Consider the following 23,205-nt stretch of genomic DNA (forward strand, 5'->3'; position numbering starts at 1 on the left):
AGAGGCGAGGCTGCCGGACACTGGCGCCACCGGGCCCTCTGACCACCACCAGTAGGCAAACATGGGGTTAGTATCTTGCCCAGGGATATTTGGTATGCAGCCAGGAGGCAGCCTGGGATCGAACCACCGACCTTCTGATTAGTGGCTGACCTGCTCTGCCACCTGAGATACAGCCACCCCAAATAATCAACTAACAGTGCATATTATGTTAGCGCGATCTGCCTTATTACAAAACCTGCCATTACTGTGCATTTAGGTGACCATGATGAGAGAGACAGAGTCTGGCTGGCTCAGATGCTGGCAGTTCTCGCTGCAGTCTACCGGTAGCGTCTCCTTTCAGGCCAGGATAGACGAATGTCACCGAGTAGTGACTAAGTTTGTGGTAAAAGGCTTGCACCCATTTGCAGCACATGCCTCCGATTTTCGGTAAGTGAATGTGTTTAATTGTAGGCAGGGACATTACTGGATATTCTTGTGTAATTGCTACAGAATAATTTATGTTATACTTTGTTATTGCTACAGAAGAATATTTATTTTATTATTTTACATTTACAATTTTTTTTCCTGGGGACCCTGTGACACCCCATTGAAGAGCCATAGGCTGGATCTCTTAAGATCTCACTGTTGGGTTTGTAAGGCCATGTTACTCCTAAATTTCTATCTTGTTCAAAGAGAAGATATAAAACAAATTTCTAAGCTAATCGACCTTAGTGTTCTCCTTTTTAAAAAAGAATCGATAAGAGAATCAATAAAGAATCGAATCATTAAACAGAATTGAAACTGGAATCGGAATCGTGAAAATCTTATTAATGCCCATCCCCAATCACGGGGCTTTAGAAGACATTGATACTATGTTCCCCAGACCTGAATCCAAGTGAGAACCTCTATAGCATTATTAATCAGCCCAAAGTAGAGACTATACAGTAGCTCGCTGATGACCTGATCCAGATCTGGGAGAAGATCCCCCAGGACACCATCTGCCATCCTGTCAAGACCGTGCCCAGTTTTTGTGAGTCCATTCAGGAACTTAGAGGTCATAAACTTTACTGATGATTTCAAATCATTCAAAAAGTTGATGATTTTGGTTTTACTGACCATTGTTGCGTCATTATCTTCTCAACAAATCATACAGTCTATATCAATAAAGATATTCAGCTTGAATATTTTCTACCGATTTGTGATTTAATGTGAAAGTGTATATTGCTATAAATATAAGTGTGCTTCAGTTTGTACTTGGAGGGTGTGCGTGCATGCATGCATGAGTGTGTCTGTGTGTCTCACTGGACGTCATCAATCACTCACTCAGTATTGGCTGCATGACTGAGGGCAAACTGTCAGCTCTGTGCTGGAGGTTGCTGGCTGCAGTGAATAATGAAGGGAAGTGTCATTTAGATCTTTGAAGTTCTATATAAAGCTGCTTTACAAGGAGGGTTTTCTTTTTACTGTGAGAAGCTACAGGCTTTCAAATATACTCAGCGATAGCTATTTCTAAGCTAATCCTTCTTATTCCATCTTTTTGTGCTGAATTGCAGAAGTGTTCAGGCAAAGAATCGTTACCCTTTTTCTCCCATTACCGAAACTGCAAAAAACATTTCCAAATATCTAATATTGTTTTTGAGAGAAAAAAAAACACCAATAGTTTTTGTGACAGTGCTTTTTGTTATATTCTTATTTGTTTTTTTTTAAATTATTTTCTGCTTGAGTAACATGCATGAATCTTTGTTTGGGGTTCCCAGAGTTTTTTGCTATTAATATTCACAGTGCAGTTTGGCTCATGAAAGAGTTACCAAGGACAGGGGACTGACCTTGGGGTTGCAGGGGGAGCCATAGGGTGCATCTCAACAGCCTTTTCTTTCTTCTCCTCTTTTGCTTCCCTACTTCTGAGTTTTTATCAATTACATACAGACACCAAGCACAGTCCGTAACCTGTTTGAGCCTTTGAGGTGTGAAAAATCTGGTTACAAGGTGCTGGGGGTTTATGGGTTGGCTCGGATTAAGCAGCTAATTCGGGCTGGATTTGAATTTTCTATCTTGCAATGTGCAGCTTCTTTCACATGCACACTGACATCGGGCTGTGACATAAGAGGAGATTATTGTACATTTTAGCATATGTAGATATATTCCCGAGAGTTGTGTCAGGGAAGTTCAATAGCCTTTCACAAAAATGGCAAATGAATAATGCCGTCTCCTTATAGTTGAAGAGCAGGAAATAATCTTGAATTAGAAGCATGAATAAACCCTTGTTTGTCCCTGATGGTCTCTGTTAAAATTATAGATGCAAACAACAACTTGCTAACAAAACAGCAGCAGACCTCACTATCCAGCTGGCATCATGCCTGGTTGCTGGGTCCTGCTATTCTGTTCTGGGATACAACAAGGTTGTCTCTGGGTCACTGCACAGTTATGACGTGCACACATTCACATCTAGGTCTGTCTACATGGCTAGCTTTGCAGTCACAGGCAGCCTTCTCATCAGCGACTTGCCCATTTTCTTTATTATAACTTTGAATCACTGAAATCCCCTCTAACTGGCCATGAATCGATCTCCCCACTTCCCCTATCCTTCATTCTCGCACACCCCTCCTCGGCTTCATTTAGAATCCACCTCTCCTTGTCTCATTTCATTTACCACACACAGAAATCCAATCACTATCCAATTGTCCGTATCTGTGAAATATTTTGTTGGTGTTAGATGACAGAAAAAGCAGGCCTTGCGGTTATTGCCGGGCTCCCTCAGTTTATTGGCAGCATGCAGGTTTCAAATGAAGCTTAACGGGGGGAACATCCAACTCCTCATGACCTCATCTCACCTCTTTTCCAAGGTGTTTTGGTGTCCTTCCGGTGTACTTCACAATGAAATTATAAATGCCAACAGATAAAACAGCCATGAAGGCATCTGCAAGGTAATGAGTAGCCAGAGCGCCACATATGAGGATGTTTTCATGCACCTGCTGCTCCCAAGTTTAACCAAATGAGCAAAGGTAAAAGAAGCAGTGATAAGGTCTCTTTCTGTTGGTGGAAATGTATTAAAAAATAACAAGTTGCAATAAGAGTAGAGGAACAAAATAAAGACATGCCCAGACAAGCTGCCTCAATATACCAGGGCCAAAGACATGTTTATTTTTCCAGTGTTTATTAAGGTAGCAACTGTCACCCCCATGTGTCTTTTGGTCTGTAAACACGCAAGAACACAGAAATTGACATGTGTTATAAAACCACAGCGAGGAGCTCAATAAGAGATAAGATACTCCAGTTTTTTCATTTTGCTTTTTTTTTCTCCTCAGCTTCGCACAAAACTGTGTCAATGTGATTAGAAGTGATCACAAAGTTTATATAGACGTTATTAAATCTGCAGGCAGAGGTGGGGTTGGCTCCATTCCTTTTCAAATTTGAGTTGGAGATGATAAAAACTTTCACTTCAGTGCGTCAGTCAGCCAGCAGTTCTAGCTGAAAAATAGACTGAACGCCTTAATGGGAAACAAAACTAATAATTCAGTCCTTTTTTGTACTGAAAATACTTTATTTATTTTGATTAGAAAAACACCTTAATAATTCCATAATAAGACAGTAACACTTTCTTAAATTCGCTTTCTGAAGTGAATGGCTGAACAAAATCACTAACTTTTAAGAGCAGTTCAACAAGAATAAATTATAGCAAAGACTTTACTTAACTCAAAATTAATGTGGAACCAAATCATCTCTTACAGAAGCAAGCTGTCATCAGCAGCACTCCTCTACATAACCGTCACGTTACACTACATATGAGACAAGTGCAGAGGTACATGCCCTAACAATTTGCTTGCAGACACAATGTGCACACTGCGTGGGATAAATGCACACATAATGTGTATATTCAGTTGCAGACAGAACACTTAAGACAGCCCAAATGAAGCTGAAGTCATGCAAACAACCTTTCAGTGACACTTTTCTAATTGACATGTCAAAGGATTTCCCCTGAGAGCAGGCTGGATGAGCAAACATAATAGTGAATGGGGTCTGTAGCACCTAGGTCACTACAGTTAACAGCGCTCTTTTGTGCAAGTGGAAGAAACATCTAAATCGCCTCAAATGCAGAGTAGGTGACACAGGATGATGCTGCAACTGTTCATGCATGGAGCATGGTTAGAAGGATACAGATCATCATTGATGCAACCCCTGATATAATGTAGAAAACTCTGGCATCAAAGACAGATTGCTTGACAGATTGTGACCAAATGTCATATTGTGGTAAGTGAGCAGGAGTGAGGCAAAATGAGGCAAAGACACTGAAAAGGAGAGAAGTGAGGAAGAAAAAGCATAGACACAAGACTTCCCAGTGCCAGTGAGTATTTATAGATCAGATATAGTCAGAACCTCTGCCTGGCAGCAGCGCTGAACTCCTTGTTGCTCCTGCTGATGTCTCTGTACACATCCGACCTGGCTCTGGCTCTGGAGAACATTTGAAGAGGATGTGATGGTGATATTAATGGTAAAGACTCAGGCAGACGACCAACTCACTGACATGCTGCATGAATGAAGCCAAAAGGGCTCTAATGCTGGGAGACGGGGGAAACTGGATTCACCGTATTTTCATATTCACACTTTATTCACCTTTTACATGTTTTAAGACCTCCCGTCAAATCTTATCTTTCTGAATTTTCTTTTCTCTTTCTGTTTGCGTGTGCGCATGTTCACAGTCAAGTGTGTGCGCGCGCGTGCCAGCCCAAGCGAAAGTAGCGACCAGGAGCGCTCTTGGTTCACTCAGCTTCTGGATGCCGAGAGCGCACACAGAAACAGACACGCGACATAACGGCACACGCGTGGCTCTCTCCTTTTCCTTCATGACGAAGCAAATATGACTTGTTAATGTCATTATACTTGTAGCCATCCTCAGTGAAGGCGAAAAACAAACCACAATTATTTTCGCAAGAATCGCCAACACATTATCAGCTGTTTCCCACAGTTCCACATTCCGGCGCACACAGGGAATATGAAGGCGAAAAACCGTGACCAAAGCTTGTCGGACTCCAGAGAACTGGACGGATCCTATGACCAGCTAACGGGTGAGTGAGCTTCTGTAACACCGGTGGTTGCTGAATGATTTGCTTCAGGTCAATATTTTGTGGAAAAAACACGAACTTCAGGTGCTTTTGAAATGTTACAACCTGTCCGCCGTTCACCAGACTGTTCAAAAAAAAAAAATGCTTCAAAAAATTGCTAATTTATGTCTTTTGCCTTTTGGGGGAAAAAAAAAAGAAACGTTTTAATGGAGGGGCATAAATCACATTTTTCATACTTTGACAACGAGCTTCACTGTTTTTATCAGTACTTTAAAATAGTTTTATTGTTTTTTGCTTGTCAGCTAAAAGAGTTAGAGGATGGACAAGTTGAAACAGTGCATTGAAAAGACAAAAAAGCATTAAATGTATCAGTGTTGCATGTTGCTGTAGTTGCGTAATGTGGTGCGTATTGTAGGCGAGTGATGGACTGTTTCTGCAAGAATGTTAAGTGTGATCAACTGTGTGATTTTGCTGGCTTGGCTCAGCGATGGGGGGGACCACCTTACTCTAACTGTGTCCACTGGTGCTAAAAGCGCTGCGGGTATATATCACTTGGCTGACCGGAGCCAGTTGCCAGATTATGAAGTTCCAACACATTTCTCTCTTTTTGACGTTTTATCACTTTAGACGGGAACCTGTCATGTCTCGGTGCTCTTATTGTGTTCAAGTTTGGACCTTTTGAAAAAATGAAATAAAATAGGAGAGTGATATTTTATCAAGTGCGGCTAATATCAATATAAACTTGGTCCAATAGTGCCAGCTACAGTGAAACGAAACTGTTGTGTGTGCATGTATGCGTGTGAGCTAGAGACAGCACCTTTCGTAGCACTTTGTCAGCACAGATGAGACTCGGCACACATTAGTGTTACAGCGATATAATGAACCAATTTATCGAGTGTCAAGCGAGCATCCCTGTGCATACCTATGCTTTGTGTGTGTGTGCCCATTGAGAGCTAAACACTCCCTCGAGATGTTCTGTTGCCGTCAGTTGTCACATTATAGTCAGCGTGTTCACAGCATCCCCCTGCTTATGTGTGCACCGTTTTGCTTATTAAGTGCCAGCTGCCTAAATAAATTGCTCGCATTCATGCCTGAACACATCTCAGGCCTGCGAAGGGAAGTTGTCCCTGTCCAGTCCAGACAGCTGTATGCCTCAGGCTCGAAGGCGACACTTTAATCTCGTTTGCACTCTTCCACGCATTAGCAGCTAAGCAATGCTTTGTCACATTTTTAATGCATCCTAAATTAGGAAAAGATTGCTGCGGCCCTGATGTTAGTGTCTGCAACAGTGTGCGTGCTGTGAATATTTTGTGTGCAGGTATGTACAGTATGCGTGGGCGATCTAAGAAGCAGCAGCTACACTTTTTCTATTGCCCATTGTTGAAAGTTCAAAGCAACTATTTTTTTTCCTGCTGAATTTAAAAACACCCATAAGCTTTCTTATTTTTCTCCTCTTTCGTTCCGCATTTCGTTCTTCTTCTTGTTTTTCCTTGAATTTTCATATGTGAGTTTGATGTAGATAAGGATTAGATTAGAAATGTAACAGAGCAGGACACAAAACTCTCTGTAATGTTAATCTAAGCTATCAGAAACATCATTTTATCCCCTTCTCTCTTTTCACTTCAGCTTGCTGAACTGCCCCCCTGTGTCTGACTGTCCACAAGAAGTCATATTGCTATTTTAATAGTTGAGCAAAGGCGGCGAGAGAGCGGTACTAAGTCATTCACTGTGCTGGAGCAATTTACTTCTGGCATAGTTATTAACGGCTTTTTCAAAGCTGTGAATAGCATGGTTAATTCATCTTTGCAAGTCGCTGTCAACTTTAAGTCATACTTAGTCCTGATAGTTTGCATGGTGATTAAGGCAGGCTCCTGCCAAGAAAATGTGAAGCAACTTGTATGCTGTATTCATTACATCTTTAGTTTATGGCATTTTCTTCTCTATATTATTGAAGCAGAAGACCACAAAGTGGCCCAAAGTGCACATGAGTTTGTGCAGCAGAGACAGAACAGATGATAGGAGACTTTTCTTCATTATTGGGACCAAGCAGAAAAAGTCTACAGTGTGATGTGTGTGCATGACTTGTGAAAATGGGTTCTTAGGTGTTTTGTGTGTGTGTGTGTGGGAAGGACGGTTACAGGTGAGTCATTCTTCTTACTTACCAGTAGCTGGTGAACGGGATTCAGCGGGATGAGTGTGTGTGCGTCTCTGTGTGTGTTTGCGTGCTCGGAGCGAGGCTGACCTGTGTTGCTTAAAGGCAGTGTGGGCGGTCTCCAATCACAATTTGAGTGAAATGTAGCCCTCTAGAAATAACTCCCTCTCAGCCTGCAACATTGTACAGAAGTGCACCCCACTGCGTGTGTGCATGTGTTGGAGTGTGCGGTAGCCTGGCATTCCCCGTTGTGTGTAAGAGCACTGGCTGAGAGATGAGAGGTAATTATAGAAGCGTGGTGCAGTAATCTCCTCTTCCACCTCACAATCCACACTCAAGAGGAATCATATCAACTACAGACACACACAGACATACAATGTCTTCGCATATGCACATTGCTATTATCTCAACTTAATAAAGCTTCCCTTGGCTCTCTCCCAAATCCAGAATACTATCAAAAAGCTAGTGATATGATAGAGTAAGTGTGTGCGAGTCATTGCGCTGAAGTGGAAGACAAGGTTGGTAAATGTCATGTATTAAAAAATTTTAGCAAAATGTTTAGTTTTTGCTCCTCCTTCATCCTCTTCCATGCCTTCTGTCTTCATGCTTGGATCATCTGCCACATCCACTCACACTTTTAAGGGATCAAATATTGCATGTGGAGGTCTAAAAATCTTTATGAAGGGCTCAAGAAGTGATGGAATTTGTTTTTCCTGAATGACAGCTACAGATAGAAAATATTGTGTATGCATGTGCTTGTGTTCAGAGGATGTAAAACACGTGATAGACATGTCAGAAAAACATCATCTTCCATTGTTAGGCATCTGAGCCGATAGCCCACCTTTCAACAGTCAGCACAAAATGGAAGGTTTACTGACACACGCGTATAAAGGAAAATGTACACACACTTACAAAAGGGACAAAAGGGAACTATTCATTTTAAATACACCAGCTTAGCTTGCCACAAGGAGCAATTTTTAGCCTTTTACTGAAGGTGCAATATGTAGAATATATTACTGTAGAACAGGTCAATAGCAGACAGCAGGGTTAGGATCCTTTTTTCTTTAATTAATTTATAGCTTATGGACGTCAAAACAACTGGCACAGTCTCAGGTGGTTGCAGGGAGTTACCAGGAAAGGGGTCACTCCCTTGGAGTTTAAAAGAAAACGTACAGTAACTGCAGCAAACTGATCTTCTGTCTCACTCAGCCTGCTGCCCAGTGTTTGTTGCCTGCCTTTACTGTTACCTTCCATTCATATACTGCCAGTCTTTCACCATGACTGACTAGTGGTCAGAATAACAGACTGTAGAAAAGATCTCAAAGCAGGCTGCGCTGCTTCTTCTTATTCTCATTTCTGACTGGGATTAACTTGACGCTACACTGACTCTCTTCAGTAGATTTCTGAGCAGCAGAGTACACATATACACAAATCAGTCATACTGTAACATTATGAACACTGACAGGTGAAGAGATAAACACTAATTACCTCTCCGTCATGGCACCTGTTGGTGGGTAGGATATATTAGAGAGCAAATGAACATTTACAGTGGTCAGAATGTAACAAAGTAGTCCAAGGATGGAACAGTGAAGTACAACAGGGGGCGGTGGCGTGGGTGGCGAAGGCTGGCCCATGTTGTCTGATCCAACAGATGTGGACGTACATCAAATTGCTGAAAAAGGTTGATGCTGGTTCTGAAAGAAAGGTATTAGAATATACAGTGCATCGCAGTTGTTTGTTCTTTTGGGCCGACACAATATTAGTCAGGTGATCATAACGTTTCGCATGATTAGTGTATCTTGTTTTTACATAAATTATCTGCTAATATTCTGCTGATAATAGTTCAATTTCGAAGTGTTTAATTCTTTAACCTTTTAAAGTCACAGTCTTACAAATTGCACACTTAATTTGGACAGATTATTTATTACAAACACACACACACACACACACACACACACACACACACACACACACACACACACACACACACACACTGTTTGTAATAAGTCATGTTAATAGCACAGCACTGAGAGCCGTGCCAGGCTTAAAGTCACGATGGACTTTGTTCGGATCAAGAAAGATAGCCGTGAGAGAGGGTAGAGGTTTTGACATCAAAGTTATTAGATGGTTTGGAAGCCTCATGACACATAACTCAGAGTCCTGACGGAGCCAAAGCCCCCATGGTGAAAATCATAATTTACAACTGTCAGACCAAACTGATTTCAGGGGATAGACTGCCTTCATAATTGAGCTTGTCAAAGGGAGTTTAGCCTAGAGTCACCTTCTAGGCATGGCGGCTTTTGCTGCAGCTAGAACTGTAATGGCCAGTGGCACTAATTAAAAGCCTTGATTTAATGTGTCATCTGATGTGCCAGGAAATGTGTGACACTAGTTGTCTTTTTTTGGGATCTCACCCTCGTTCCTCAGCCCAGGTTCCTCGTGGAATTGCCAGAATTGCCAACGTGAGTTGGCCGTATGCTTACATAAAGAAATGCTCAGAGTGGTTCACTTAGGGCTTATCTGTCACACTGGTTACATTGCTGAGGGAAGGAGAGAAGGATGTGATAATGAAAGCTGGGAAGGAAGGAAAGTGGCAAGGGAAGGACAGAAGCAAAGTGCAAGATGATGAATTAGTTTTCAGACAGTAATGCATTTGCCAGGCAAATTCAAGCAGTGCTCTTCGGCACTCTGTAGGCGTTGGTTGCCCTATTATAAAAGCTTATTCTGCCAATCAAATCCTGCTAATGCACATTTCCTAACAATCGCTTTTGTCTAGTAATATGAAAAATGCCCACCTGAGACATAAGTTCTTTTTGACATTCAAATTTGTGCTTTTTAATGAAAAGTAAATTAGACGTTTGAGTATTGCAATGGAAATGTTATCATCCTAATTTATGATTTTTATTTCTAAATAATCCGTTCTAAAATGATCTTTTAGTTTCTGTTGCTCGCCTTTCCCGTGTCTGTCAGCTTTACAACTATCCATCGTCAAACCAAACTCCTTCCCTAGCCCTGATCCTGCTTTCCCTCCTCTCCAACTATGTCAAGCCACAGCGGGGCCATAGCTTAATAAGGCTGGAGGCAAGAATCAATCCTAACGAGTTTTAATCTTTGACCAAATCTACGGAGGGCCAGGCGATTGTTAATTAAAATAAGCCCTGTTCACCTCCCCCTCCACGCCCCAACCCCTTCTCCTCTGCTCTGTAAACACATTCATTTATAAATACCTACAGGGGGGAAAGGAGAGGAAAAGACTTCAGAGGATGGAGAACAAAGCAACAGGAGATGGGAAGGTTGAATGAAGGAGCAGCGTTTGCATGGGAATGGTCAATGCGCGTCTCAGGCTAAGGATGAAGGAATTAACGGACAATGAGGAAAAAACATGAAAAGAGACATTTAATCCAGCGTATGAAGTCAGAGGGTTGTTTCCCCCCCTTCAAATCAGTCCAATGCTGCTACCTTGTCAGGGATATTTATCAACAAGGGAGAGATTGACTGACAGAAAGTGTCTCTGAGTGTGACAGAACCCTGTGTCACTCACTGTGTGTCGCCCTCATGCCTCACTGTCGTGTCACTCATGACATCTGATCTGCATTAAAATTATTTTCTGTCCATTAGCTCAGCCATTCTCTATTAGACAGGAACTTACTCATCGGTATAGGTACAGAATAAGCAAACAATGCAATTCTGTATATTATAATCTAGATTAGAACTGCTACCCTTTACTTATGCCCTTGGTCTCTATTGTATATGTTAGGAGTTAGATCCTGCGCATCTCAGATGGAAGATAGGAGAATATTGTGCGTGTGTGAGGCTGTAGACATTTGTGTAGAGGATGTCTGAAGGTTAACCGTGACCGAGTCTTTCAGGGGAAAGGATGTCTGGAGAAGTGAGTGGGTGTGTGCCACTGCCTTCCCCCATGTCCTTTTTTAACTTCAGAGTAATCCGGTGGCTAATTCAAACGGTGCATGTGTGCAAAATTGAATTTTAAAGAAGAGAATGCGTATTATTATCTGCCGATCTGGTGCGCGTGTGTTTTCAGTCAGTGAAAAGCAGAGATGGCTCAAACAAGGAAAAATTAAGTAAAACTAATTTAGCTTTTACTGATAAATATCCTACTGAAGTTTTTGAGAAACAACGTTGGTGTGATTGACAGCACAATCAGAGCGATAAGAAGAGCGGTGGAGGTGATTAGGGGAAGCTTGTCAAAGCAAATGGTCATATGCTCACACACCACAAAGATGAAACACACACACACACGCGCACACACACGCGCACACACACGCGCACACACACACACACACACACTCACACACTAATTTATTTGGCCTGAGGGATAGTAGTGTGGGAGAATAATTCTGCTGGTCTTACAATCAATCAGTTAGTTTTGACAGAACTTTGGACAGGCTGTAGTCAATAACACACACACACACACACGCACGCACGCACGCACACACACACGCACACACACACACATTCAAGCAGAGCAACACATAGTGGGAAACGAAGGAACCACAGTGGGAAAAAGCTGGTCAATATCTGTCAGTTAGCCTAGCAGTCAGAATAAACTCAATGTCTCTCGGTGCACACAGTCTCTAACTGATAGCCCAATCAAGCCAAGTTTAATGGAGCATCTTGTCTGCTGCTTTGCTCGGTAGCAATGAGAAGCTCCATGCTTTGCTGTTCTAAACCAGAAGGAGAGTTACTCATGGACTTGAGATATTGAATAAAATTCTTACAGATTTACTGAAAACTCTAAATAAAAACATATTGTTTTTGTCTTTTGGGGTTTTAATTCAATCTCTGAGATTTAATGGTAAAGTTATAAACTACAAAAAGACTGTAAACCAGCAAAATCTACACTACACGTGGTGGATTAAAAACCAAATGCAAACACACTCAATGATCCTGAAATCCCAGAAGAAAATGACTCATTCTTGTATCAAAACAGAAATTTACATTCGGTGCTGGCAGGACAAACAAATTAAGAATAAATGATGCAGGTGGATGAAATGCTATAGGAGACGAGAATCCAATTTGTATCTGCTTGTTACATTGCAAGGTGTTGTCATCTGACAGCAGAAATCATTAAACTAGCATCATTAGCTCCCTGCCAGACCTAAGCTGCCCTTGCTCTGGCCCCAAAATGGCCACCATCATCATATCTTCTCTGTCAGCCTGGGGCCAGGTTGTCAGAGGGGACACTATTTGACAGCTTGGTCTTTATCTCATCCCAGGAGAGATGCTGAAGTCAGCCAAAAATCTCAGTGAGTTAAATATGCATACTGTGACATGTGCGAGGAAACAAAATCTAAAGCATTCCAGCAAGTATGCCATGTGTGAGAGGAGGTTGTTAGGAAAGGGCAAAATGCTGAGCTGAGATTTTCATGTTCATGTTCACAGAACCATGTCTGTGTCTTGAACCGGCCTATACTATCAGGTAGACACACAAAGCTAGGCACATGTAACCTGCAAAGGTGGAGACTTAAGCGGACTAACAACATATTTGTATACTTGAAAATCCATTTTCTTTAATCATCTCCATTGCACACTGTTTGCTCCGGGTATTTGCTTGTTGGCTGTGGGGCTTGAAAATCCTATTTTCCCCTTGCTATCTCCCTCTGGCACTGGTAAACCGATTACTCACATAGCAACCTGACGTTCCATAAGTGCTTTTCCCCAGGCACCGTGGCCTGGTGCCAGAATTTCATAAGAGTTAATGGAGTATACTAATCAACACACACATAGACAGAGGCACGCAAACTCACACACAGGCAGGTTTGATTGATTGCTGGAGTGACAGTTGTGACAGCAACGGGATCATTACCGACTGGAGCAGGGCAACAGTCCCTGACATTAGAAAAGCTGGACCTGAACCTCATGCTGTAAACAGGAGAAAGGACTGAGAGAAGGACAAAGAGTGATGATGATTTCAAATATTAAAGAAAGGTAGAGAAACAGGTGAGAAAAGTTTCTTTCCTAAAAAGCTTCCTGACTTTTATCAAATTCTACCTTTTTACAATATAAGAAAAATTGCCTGCGAGTCAAATAGTTAAGCTAAACGCCTTCCAAATACGGCAGTCTGTAAGAACTGCAAATTTCCCATCACTCATCTCTTGACATATCAGCGCTGTTATTGGTGTGCATTCCTGTCCTTTTCAGCTTTCTTGGTTTCTCAGGTCATTTCTTGATTTAGTTTTCTGGTCCTTCAGATCTTTTTTTTGGCTTTTTGGTTAGTGTGACATTACCAGCTTCCTTTGTTGATTTCTATAACTTTCATTTTTCTATTTCGGGTTAGTGTTGGGGTGAAAAAGTTTCAATTGTCAGGGAAGAACTTGCCATCACTCCTGAAACTGAGCCTCAGTCCCCCAAGGGTTGCTCTAAGAATTAAACAGATGGGCAAACCTCCAGCTCCCACCTATTATAAGACCAGAAGCTTTTTGGAAGAGCAATACACCAAAGCTGACATCAATGAGTTTAAGCAGAACCTTGGTGATTCAGATAGCATCCTACCCAAAAGCTGCAAGAAAGAGGTACGACAAAAACAAGCAACATTATCTCATGAAGAAAGAGGAAATCAGAACCTCAACCCTCTATCTTCTTTGTCCAACATACAGTACCGCCTCTGCACATCTACCAGCAAACCTTTAAACCATCTCTGCCTCGCCTCTCTAAATTTGTCTCCAAACTGCTCAACCTGAGCTGCGCCTCTGATGTACTCATTTCTAATTCTGCCCGTCCTTGTCACTCGCAACAGAAATATTAGCATCTTCAGCTCTGCCTTCTGTCTTTTTGTCAGTGCAGACATGCATCATAGCAGGTCTCATACCATCTTGTAAAGCTTCCCTGTCACTCTTGCTGCTATCCTTCTGTCGCAAATCACCCTTGACACTTGTCTCCACCCACTTCAACCTGCCCGGGCTCTCTCCTTCACTGCTCACCTCTCAATCATCTACCTTCACTATATCCACACCTTGCATCTTCACTGTTACACCTGTCTCCCTCTCATTCACACACATGCATTCTCTCTCGCTTTCATTCCTCTTATATCCACAGCATATCTCCACTTCACGCCTCTCTTCCACCTCCACTCTCTCTACCGATCACAATGTCGTCTGTGAACGTCATAGTCCACGGAGAATCCTGCCCGGCCTCATCTGTTAATCAGTCCATCACCATTGCCAACAAGAAGGGGCTCAGAGCCGATCCCTGATGTAATACTACCCTCACGTTGAACCAATCTGTCACTCTTACCGCATTCCTCACCACTGTCTCGTTATCCTCATACATGTCCTCCACAACCGTCAAATACTTCTATGCCACGCCTGACTTTCTCATTCAAAAATTATAATAATTACACTAATACTTATCCCCAATTTTTTGTGCGCATTTTTCAATCTGGTGAAGATACGGCTATGCAATTGTAAAGCTGGTATCAAAAGATTTATGGACTGTAGATATTATTCTGAAAGTTATAAAAGACAGAGCCCCAAATATTAAAAACTACCTTCTGGCAGAATTCAGTGTTACCTTTGGTGCCTTTAGAGACACCTTATGTGAAGTTTATCTGGAATGCAGAGATGAGCTTACACCTATTTGGCTCCACTCTCTGACTTATGAATCCCATAAATCCTTCTGTGTCATGTATAGAAAAATCCAATCAGAGACTGACCTGTCCCTAATTAGCAGACGTTTGGCTCATCATAAAACTCTAGCCTGCTCCATCTGCAGTTCTTTCTCCTACACAGTCTCCCCCTGCACAAGAAGTGTTATTCCCAAACTCTCACACCAGCTAAAAATGATCAGTGTTCCATTCTAAAAACTATCCTGCAAAGCAGCAGATACCTTTAAGCCTCCAGTCTCCTGTCTGCAGGAATTCAAATGAGAATGTTTATACATTTCCTAATTGTAAATATATTCTTGTGTGTTGGTGTTCAGGCAGCCACCCACACTCTGTGTCCCAGGAGCCTTCATCCTGCAAAATCGGGGGAAATAAACATCAAGCATCCTTCTGCCTTTCAGCTCCATCCAAAGCTCTTTCAGATCACTCTAATAGATACTTTGTTAATGTCCTTATCACCAGCTTAGTTCAAGCATCCCAAGCAGTCCATTAGCAAGTGCCGACCAAAACAGTGTGATATCTGTAAAAGCCTGCAGGTTGAAATGGTAAACATGTTACAAAGCATTTCTTCTTTCTTTGAGTAAAACCTTTGTTGTCACCAACAGGAACTATTTATACAAAAAATACCTCAGCATCGATCAGTTGGCTCCTCTTGATTCTTCCATGCACAATTTCCCTGTGGGATTAATAAAGTTTCTCTCATTCTGATTCTGAACTCCTGTTGAGCCCTTTTCTTCGTGCAGTGAACATTGCAGTGCAGAAGATGAAGCTACATGGCTGGAACAAGCAGATATTATGATGTCAAAGTCACTTCTGACAGCCTGCCAGAAGAATTCTGCTGTATACGGTATAACACCTAGAAAGCTGCTTTATTATTTTTCAGTAGTTATAAACATTCATCTGCCATGATCTCTATAGTCAGCTTGCTGAAAGTTACAGTAAAGTGTCTAAATACCTATATTAATGTTCATATGATACATTTACTGACCTTTAAATTAACTAATGAATTTTAGACCATTTGAAAAAGCTTAAGGTGCACTCTGAGAAGAAAATGCATAAAAGGATCATTTCAGTGAAAGTAAGACTTGAAATAAAGTGGAGAATATAAGAGCTGGCTGAAAATGCTTGCTCAGTATTTGACGTACCGAATGAACTGATTTATCAGGTTTCCATTCTTCATAAAGGCACAGATGTAACCTACTGTATTAGACTGTCTGGTAAAATTATTTTAATTATTTCGAGTCTGGACAAAAGTGAAAAAGGAAAAGAAAATGTACATATGTGATCTGGCTAAGCAGGGGTTTAATAGTGGTATGATTATTTAATTGTTTAGAGTGATACTCAAATATATTTTAAAACTGTCAGGTGTTGCATGATGTTTTCTTTTCCTTGTTTTTCCTCTGATATGAAACATTTCCACCTTAAATTAATGGAGGGAAAGGCGCAAACTGCTGCATTAAAAACAAACAAAAACTCTTGAATGCAGGAAATGAACTGCTTAATGATAACAATCATTTGCATCTAATATTGCATGTTTAAATAAAAGCCATAATAAAAATCATATTTGTAGAGAGTTGTAGAGAAGTGCCTGTCTGAAGGATGCTTTATTTGCTCGCTCTAGTTAATTTTTTCTTTCAAGCCAAAAGATGCTTCCAAAACGGGGTGACTGAAGGAGAAGTAGAGAACACACTTGCTGCAAACTCAAAAAGTCATTAAGAAGGCTAACGATTATTAATGAGGCCCAAATGAATTCATGCGCTAAAATATGGGCCTGATTTTGACGGCAAAAAGACGCTCTGCTGGATTTTGGCATCAAAGGAGACATTACTGATGGTGGGGCTGTCCTGACTCGCACTTAGGAGGATAAGCACAGTTTGGGGTGATTAAAGCTGTAACTTTATATTCAGTGGATAGTTCTTACAAGCCTTTAATGTGCCAGTCATCCTGTTTACTGTAGTGTGTTCACTCTAAGTCTGTAAAATAAGTTCACTGCCTGTAACTTATAAAAGAAAATACATATGCATATGGGCAATACTTTTTCCAATCATTCTTGGATCTTCCCATTTTAATTAATTCCTTGGAACCTAAAGCTGCTGACTTAGAGGATATGAGGAAGAAAACACTGAATTGTATTATTTTATAGCCACTACTTGGCTACTTGAATAACCTTATGTCTAAAAAATAAATGAGCTGTAGAACAATGACTTGTTTCAATATATCCCATGAAATCTAGTCAGTAATAATAATACATTACCAAAATTCAAATCCACTTAGTGTAGAGTTAAGTGTGTCATGTTTCAATCGTCTGTCTGTCAGTCTGTTAGCAGACAGACATACAACTTGGACCTTTTTTTTTAATTAAAAGTGTTGAAAAGGTGGAGCATGGGTAAAGGAAGAAGCTGCTCATTTCTGGTTCGGACAGATCGAGGGTGGATACTGGAAATTATTTTCATAATTCAGTTGCACCAGCAGCTTATGAACTGGCAGGTCTGGCAACTCCTTGGGCCTCTAGGCCATTGTGGAGAAACTTTGCCTTCCCCTTTAATCAACCAGTGGACAATTTGCAATTCAATTTTCAGTAGAAAAACTCAGGAGGGAGGTGCACACCAGCTGTTTCAGAATGTGAGAGTGTGTTACAGAGGTCTAATAAGCATTGCTCTGAGCATATCATTTAATGTGACTCAGTTGTTACTCAAATACTTGGACATGTGTGTGCATGGTGTTATTTATTATTTTTGAATACATGATTATGGCTTTTGTTTATAGTGTCCTCCTTGGTGGAAGCCTAACACTACTGATTTGGCTTAAGGTCATATAGTTAAATGAGTGACAGACAGGCATCTTTCTGCTTCTTTCTGAGTTTTTCCCTGAGTAAATCCACATTTTAGAGATGATGTTTACATAGAAATTAAAGCAGAAATGTTGCCAGACCTCCTTTTCAAGATGCATCTACTGCACATGAGACAAACACATGAGTTTTTTTTCTCATGTATTCACTTTTCACTCCCCTTTTTTATTTTTCTCCCCCTCTACTTTTATGAATGAGACACATACCAGTAATGAGGCTTTTCCACTCACTCTGCTCTCTTCTGTTCTTCACTCCTCCTCTCCATCCTTCTCCTTTCTCCTCTCCTCCCATTCTCAGAGGTGGGAAAAGTGATTAAAGTGGATATAAAGTTAATGGTTTCATCTCCAGTCCCTGTGCTTGGGTGAGCACAAGTTGTGGGTGTACTGGGCATATTACTGGAAATTCCTCTGTGTGTGTGTGTGTGTGTGTGTGTGTGTGTGTGTGTGTGTGTGTGTGTGTGTGTGTGCAGGGGTTGTTTGTCACTAAGGGAGATTTATTCACATTAGTCCTTTAGTTGAGTAAGGGCAGTGCAGTGAATTCTGAATAAGGTCAAATAGTTAAAGAAGTGAAGCACAGACATCTTTCTGCCTGTCAGACATTATTTGTGAGAGATGAATCAGTCTTAAAGTACATGGGAGGAAATCACTCCAGATGAATAATGGAAGAAAATTCTGTATGTATTGTGCTAAGAAGTGACATAAGCAGCACAATATCAACGGGCCATCTGGGATACTTCCAGGATGAACCAATTCTAATGTGACAAGCTTCCTTTTATTATTAATGCTAAGTTTTGAATTTTTTACATAACAATCTGTTAAGAGTGGGCGGTGCCAATGTGAAGAATATGTGAAAAATTATCACACAATAATATTGGTATGATTATATGTTCATATGATGTTACATATAAGCATTTCACACTTCTAATCAGTTTTTAGTTATTTGTTATTTCTCTTTAATTGTTTATCTCTTGCCCTGCCTCTCTTACTTGTCTACACTTTGGAAATTGTTGCAATTTTCCTCATCAAATTGTTTGTGAATCCTAACGTGCTTTTAGAATTGTTTTGCAAGACCAGACACCAGTAATTACCGGGCTGCTGTTTGTGTTAGGTTTTCCATTTGAAAGAAAAAAGTTGCAGATCATAATTTGCCCTCATTGCTTTCAGCTTTTTAAAATTGTGCTAAATTTCAGTTGACAAGGAAACAGCAGGTGTTCTTAGGCCGGAAAAATTAAGTGTAACCCAGTGTTAAAAACGGGATTAAAAGTATAAATATTCATACTCTCACGATGGGAATAAATATTGATAAAAACAAAGTTAATTATAATAAATACTGATAAAAAGCATGTAAACATAAGTTTAATTAATATGTACATATGTATATGTAATGTATAAATGGTGTGGGGGCAGGACTTAGTCCTGTAGAGTGTGTTTGTCAAGATCCACTCAGCGACCAATCATTGGCTGGTCTGACCCTCCCCCAGTCTGTGCGCTGCTCAGACACCTGTGTGCCTTCGTGTGCCAGTCAGATACGCCAGAGACACAGACGGTGAAAGATCAGTTTACCCGTGTGGCGAAGAAGCTAGCTGGATAGTGAAAGTCCTTTTTTCGGCAAGAATAATAAGAGTGATACTGTATTCCAGAGGCCGTGAGCCAACGTGAGCACTGTGAAGCCCCGTGTAGCATTTGTTGCTTTGCATGGTAAGTCCCAGGCAGTACACGTGCGCTAGCATAGCATGCTACTTGCCGCTAGCTCTGATGCTAACTTCCGTTAGCCATTTTGCAATGAAAGTGCCTTTTCTGAGGCTAAAGTAATTAGCACTGAGTCTGCTGCACTTTATACGAGATGTTCTTTAAAGGTTTATGTCACATTACTGTGGTATTGATGTATAATGTATGGTTTTGTGCGATGTTATGTTAGCACATGTTCCCTTTTCTCATGGTGCTAATTATAGTTCTGCACAATTAAGTATTAGCAATGTGAAATTAAGTGCCTTCACCTGCACTTTACTTAGCTGAAACTTGATAAGTCTCAAGCCAATGTGTATTTTTAATGCACTGCTGAGCTATTTTGTATTTTAAATGTGTGTTTCCTATGCACTTTTTCCCTTTGAAATGAGAATAATTTGTTGTACAACATAGAATATTTTGAAAGAAATTTAGAAGCACTACAAGCAACCAGTAGTAATAATAAGTTACAGGCATGATAGCTTAAATGTTGAACTACTGTGTTCTGGCCTGGTCCCCAGGTCAGGTTTTTTCCCTTTGCTTATTTGGATTGGATTGGTTTTGAGGACCTGAGAAGAATCGAGGATCCCTTTTCCAGTACTGGATGGCGAGCCCAGCCCAAAGAGCCGGATGAACTGGTAGATTGTAACCCGACTGGTTACAAACACACTGAGTGACTAGTGAACATTGAAAGACTGAAATTGACTTTAAAAAAGACACAAAAGACAATATATCCTTAGGTCGACTATTTGTGGGGTTTATTTTATTTTATTTTGTTTTCAAGAAGAGCGCTCTACTTTTGTTAAATGTGCACAACTTTAATAATTGTTAATAAATGCAATTGTGTTTTCTACACCTGTGTACAAGTCCTCTGTTGTTATACACCCTTGGCTCCTACGAATCTAGAACCTGTCTGATCTGGTCCATATTTCCCTTCTGTCCTCGTACTGTGGTTAAAAGTAACTATACTGCCCGGACTACAGGCAAAGAAGGCAAGAAGTAGCACTAACAGGTCTAGTATTGCACCACCAGTGTTACATAAGTAAAAAAAGTGGCGAGCCAGCCAGGAGCCTAGAGTGTTGTGTGACAACATTGGAATCCTCTTTGACCTTTGATCAAACGCTCACATACTGTGAAAATGGATTTTGTCGAGAAGTATGCCGTTAAAGTACCAAATGCCATTATTGTTAGCGGTGTTACAGATAGAGATAAAGACAAAGAGGTATTTGAGTTTCTGGAGCAACATGGTACTATTCGTAGAGTACTCGCTGTCGATGATGACTCTTCTGCATTCCACAAAAGTCAGATTGTAGAGTTCGAGTCCGGTGCAGCCGTTGAAATATTAGCACCTAAGCTGCCTTACCTCTTACAGTCTACTGACAATCCAGATGTCAGTTACCACATTCGAAATATTAAAGTATGTCGAAATATTAAAGTATGTGTCACAGTGAGTTTTATATATTTACTAGGTATGTGTGTTTTTAAAGGGATGTCAAATGCTGTCATTTTTCTGTAAAGCAAATTTACCTTGCCTTTAGGTATAAATAAAGTTACCTTACCTTACATTCGAGCCTTAACTGACATCTATACTAAGACTGTAGGGGGCAGTGTTACTGAGGCTTACATTAGCAACCTGAAGGGTTTAGCCAAGTTAAGTGGGAAGGATTTCGAAGAAGTGTTGCGGGAGGCCCTATCCACAATAGGGAAGACCATCGAAGCTGCTGAGATAAACCCTGAAAATGATGCTGCTGATCAGACTTGCCCTGTGGTAGGATCCACACAACTTGGAGCCTCACCTTCAGTCTTAACTGAACTGCCTCACCCTCCTGAACCCATTCAGGGCGCATTCCAACGCCCCATGAGACCAAACTTGACACCTCAAATGTTGAGTCCAACTGACCTCAACCCACCAGAGGTTCAGAAAGTAGTAGTCGAGCATGTTGTCAAGAGTGTTGAAAAGACATCACATGCTCACTCTACATTAAGACTCAGAGCTTTCTCTGGCAAGATGCCCAGACCTTACAGCGAAGCGGACTATGAAACATGGCGTTCTCATGTTGACTTGTTGATGGAAGATGCTTCTTTGTCCGAGTTGGAAAAAACTCGTAAGATTCTTGAAAGTCTCCTTTCAATTAGCTGCCGTTGTGAAGCCAAAGAAACAAGCAACACTGAAGACGGTTCGAACAAGGAAACCTGAAAATAAAAAAACCTGACCATGCCAAACCTGAAAACTCACCTCCACCCAGCCGCCCCAGTACTAGGCCCAAGCCCTGGTATTGCTTCCGCTGTGGGGAAGATGGACATATAGTAGCCACTTGTGAGTCAGAGCCCAATCCTGCCCTTGTAGTTGCAAAACGAAGGGAATTAAGAGTGAGAAGGCAGATATGGGACAGGCAGAATGACCAGCTTTCTTTAAACTAAATTCTGCCTCCGTTGCGGGACAAATGGAGGCTGATGCTTTGTTAACCCGTCCCACCCAGGTTAAACAAAAAGCTTCACCTAAAAAGCGTGCCAGCCTAAAGTCACACACAAGATCAGATTCCTTTGACTTTCCTAAAGGTCTAATTGGTACAAAGAGTACTGCACAAGTGAAAGTTAATGGTCACACAGTGAGTTGTTTGCTAGATACTGGTTCCCAGGTGACTACAGTCCCCGAGTCCTACTATCGTCAGCATTTGTCCTCTCATGAGATTAAGCCATTGTTTGAACTTTTAGAAGTTGAGGGTGCCAACGGTCAGTCTGTGCCTTACTTAGGCTACATTGAACTGCATGTCACTTTCCCAAAGGACTTCCTTGGCATTGAAGCTGAAGTGCCGACACTTGCCTTAGTTGTCCCCGATGTGCGCACAGCTTCTCAGTCCTTAGTGCTAATTGGGACAAACACATTAGATGTACTTTATGAGCTGTACTCTAACACATGCCATGAACTGCAGCTGAACCTGCCATATGGCTATAGTACAGTTCTAAAAGTTCTTGAGTCACGACACAAACAGTCCAAAGACAGTAGTCTTGGTTTAGTGACGATGCACAACAAAGAGCCACAGTTGATTCCAGCAGGCCAAACTGTTGTTCTAGATGGTGCTGTAGCTGTGTCAGCCGGTAACGGTGAAAAGTCTTTCTTGTTAGAGTATCCACGAATGTCAGCCTTACCTGGTGACATCCTTGTGAAACCTTGTCTCATAGACCTACCTGAACGAGCACCTTACCTTGTTCCAGTTATACTTACCAATGAATCCGAACATGATGTGACAATCCCTCTAAATTGTGTCATCGGAGAAGTCAGTGCATATCAAAGAGTTCTATCTCACGAACACTCAGTGAGAACTCCAAGATCCCGAACTGAGCAGAAGTCAAATGTAACATAACTTTGACTCTTCCCCCATTAGCGCTGAATGGAAGGAGCGCATAACCAAAAAGCTAAGCCAAATGCCCGAAGTGTTTGCACAGAATGATCTTGACTTTGGAAAGACGGATCAAGTGAAACACACAATCAGATTGTCAGATGAAACACCGTTCAAGCATAGAGCGCGTCCCATACATCCGAACGACCTGGAAGCAGTCCGTAAGCACCTCAAAGAACTGCAAGAAGCTGGCGTGATCAGGGAATCTACCTCTCCTTTCTCTTCACCCATTGTAGTCGTGCGGAAGAAAAATGGTGAAGTCCGCCTCTGTATCGACTACAGAAAGCTTAACGCACAGACTATAAAAGATGCTTACGCTCTCCCCAATTTGGAGGAAATGTTTTCCACCTTGATCGGGTCACAATGGTTCTCTGTCCTGGATTTAAAATCTGGGTACTACCAAATTGAGATGGAGGAGCT

General features: G+C 41.3%; 1 protein-coding gene across 1 annotated transcript in view; it reads left to right on the top strand.

The window, feature by feature from the left end:
* The first annotated feature begins 4,412 nt into the window (after positions 1 to 4,412).
* The window catches only part of LOC113035340 (Kv channel-interacting protein 2), a 116,923-nt gene continuing 98,130 nt past the window's right edge, over positions 4,413 to 23,205 (top strand). The window contains exon 1 of the mRNA XM_026190856.1: positions 4,413 to 5,042. Coding sequence (XP_026046641.1) covers positions 4,970 to 5,042 — 73 coding nt within the window. The 5' untranslated portion in view covers positions 4,413 to 4,969. The remainder of the gene's footprint in view (positions 5,043 to 23,205) is intronic.

Source organism: Astatotilapia calliptera, chromosome 13 (assembly GCF_900246225.1).
Source record: "Astatotilapia calliptera chromosome 13, fAstCal1.2, whole genome shotgun sequence".
In the NCBI taxonomy this organism is placed as follows: Eukaryota; Metazoa; Chordata; class Actinopteri; order Cichliformes; family Cichlidae; genus Astatotilapia; species Astatotilapia calliptera.